This window comes from Austrofundulus limnaeus, unplaced genomic scaffold, assembly GCF_001266775.1.
Source record: "Austrofundulus limnaeus strain Quisiro unplaced genomic scaffold, Austrofundulus_limnaeus-1.0 Scaffold310, whole genome shotgun sequence".
Classification (NCBI taxonomy): domain Eukaryota; kingdom Metazoa; phylum Chordata; class Actinopteri; order Cyprinodontiformes; family Rivulidae; genus Austrofundulus; species Austrofundulus limnaeus.
This window is the reverse complement of record NW_013952712.1, coordinates 478,061-480,081: the sequence shown is the minus strand read 5'-3', so window position 1 is coordinate 480,081 and position 2,021 is coordinate 478,061. Positions and strand designations below refer to the sequence as shown.

The 2,021-nt window shown below is 40.6% G+C and overlaps 1 protein-coding gene across 1 annotated transcript in view; it reads right to left on the bottom strand.

Moving 5' to 3' along the window:
• Positions 1–2,021, bottom strand: part of atp6ap2 (ATPase H+ transporting accessory protein 2) — a gene marked incomplete in the record, with an annotated part of 9,333 nt that overhangs the window by 6,530 nt on the left and 782 nt on the right. The window contains 4 exon segments of the mRNA XM_014021933.1: positions 290–427; positions 534–629; positions 727–855; positions 959–1,089. Of these exon segments, the coding sequence (XP_013877387.1) occupies positions 290–427; positions 534–629; positions 727–855; positions 959–1,089 (494 nt within the window).

The window sequence follows — 2,021 nt, the reverse complement described above, 5'->3', positions numbered from 1 at the left end:
ATTGACTGTTTATGGTTGAATGTGGGCGTGTAGAGGGTTGAACCTGAGGCGGGACCTCGTGCGCAAACTCTGACGTGCGGCTGTGATTTATAAAGGAAAGATACGTAGAAACGTGTACGCACGGTTTTATAAATCTGAAATTTTTTTGGCGTACGCCATTTCCGCCTTTTGGCCGTACTTTCACTTTTAGTATGGCTTCCATGCAATCCTTTATAAATGAGACCCCTGCTCTATAAGCAAATCATCTGACAGTCAATACTACCTATTGGTGCCACGGTCTGAAACTCACCTCTGAATTCCTGCTGAGAGAGTTAAGGGGAAGAGAAGTCAGCACTGAGCCATCCTGGGACAGACGGGCACGGATCTGCTGCAAGGTGACCGGCAGGTCCTCAAACACAGCATTAGCCTTCCCGAGCATATAAAGTCGCTGAGAGAAAGAGGGCAGCAGGTCAGCAATATTACAAAGATGTGTCTTTACAGAGATGGCTCAAATATTTGCTGTTCCCAGTTTTGAGCTAGCTGAAATTCATCACCTCCTCACTGGGGGCCAGCTGCAGCACCACAGGGGTGTACTCAGCAAACAAAGAGTGCACAGTCTCTGCAACACTATCCAGGGTGAAGGGTACTGGCTGAATGGAGGAAGATAAAACACAGACAAACTCAGTAAGTCCTTTTTTTTTTTACTATTTCGAACAGATTTCTGATATAAAAAACTGTCTGACTCACATTTTCCAGGGGGTAAGAGGCCACATTCTGAGGCAGGGACAAGTTATTAACTCCTCTCACTGCCACAAGCACATTAGCTCGGGGTCGCTGGAACAACGGACCGGCCTGAAGTCCAGGCCAGGACAAGTCCTGAAGACATGAGAAGACAATAAATATCAGTTTAATATAAGATCAAGCTTAAACTAATCCTAAAATAAACATGAAGCACAATAAATGATAAAGTACAAAGCACCTCTTGAACAGAGAAGCCCATTGTTAGAGCAACCAGGTCTGGGATGTTCTCTCCAGATACAGGCCAGTCACCTTTCTGGAATGCCACAAACTCTGGAGCCTGCAGCACCGTCAAGCTGTCTCCATGAACACCTGAGGGGACAAAGGACAGATGATCGGTCCACTTTACCAGACTCACTGACACTATTCTTGTTATATTGATCCTCTGGGACAATGTGTGCTGTTTTCCCTAAACTAGTCAAATGTATTAGTCCATTTAAAATCACTATATATGATTCCTAAACCTTACAAGATTATTCTTACTCAAAATGTGCTGTGGCAAGCACATAAATGTTTTTGCTTTATTTTTTTAAGTAATATAAATTAAATCTCTATAAATGCACATACACTTCCATATAAAGTTGCATATCAGCATGAATACACACGTCTAAACACAAAACCGTGTTTCTCCGTTTAAAATATTCTGACATCCTTTGTCTTTAACATAGAACAGAAAGAAACTACAGAATTTGAAATAAACTTTGAAATTGATGTCTGGAATTATGTATGAATTAAGAAGCTTGTCATGAATTGCTATACAGCAGGAGAGTTCAGACAAAGCACGACCTGTTTTTGTCAGTCTGAAACTTTATTTCAAAGTTGCACAATTATGGATTTTCTCAAACCTTTATTATTTCATGTTGCCAGGCTAGCAAAGTGAGCTTTCTTTTGACAAATTTACCAGCTGCTCCTGCAAAAACTTTACTTCCCTTTGAGTCTCAGCCTATAAACAGTCAGACTTGTTTTTATTTTATTTTATTTCATTTGCCAGCTCATTTAACCACATGTTATCATTCACAGCAGCAGCAACCTATAAATGGAAAGGAACACTTGAGCCACAAATTTGTAAAGTTCCTTAACGGATGAAGAAATAGAGAATCATCAGTCGCCTGTGAAAAGCAGATTACACATTAGCCTTATTCAATCTTGAAATGTTTTAATCTCAATTTAAATAATTCAGTATATAGTCACGTGTGTGTGTGTGTGTGTGTGTGTGTGTGTGTGTGTGTGTGTGTGTGTGTGTG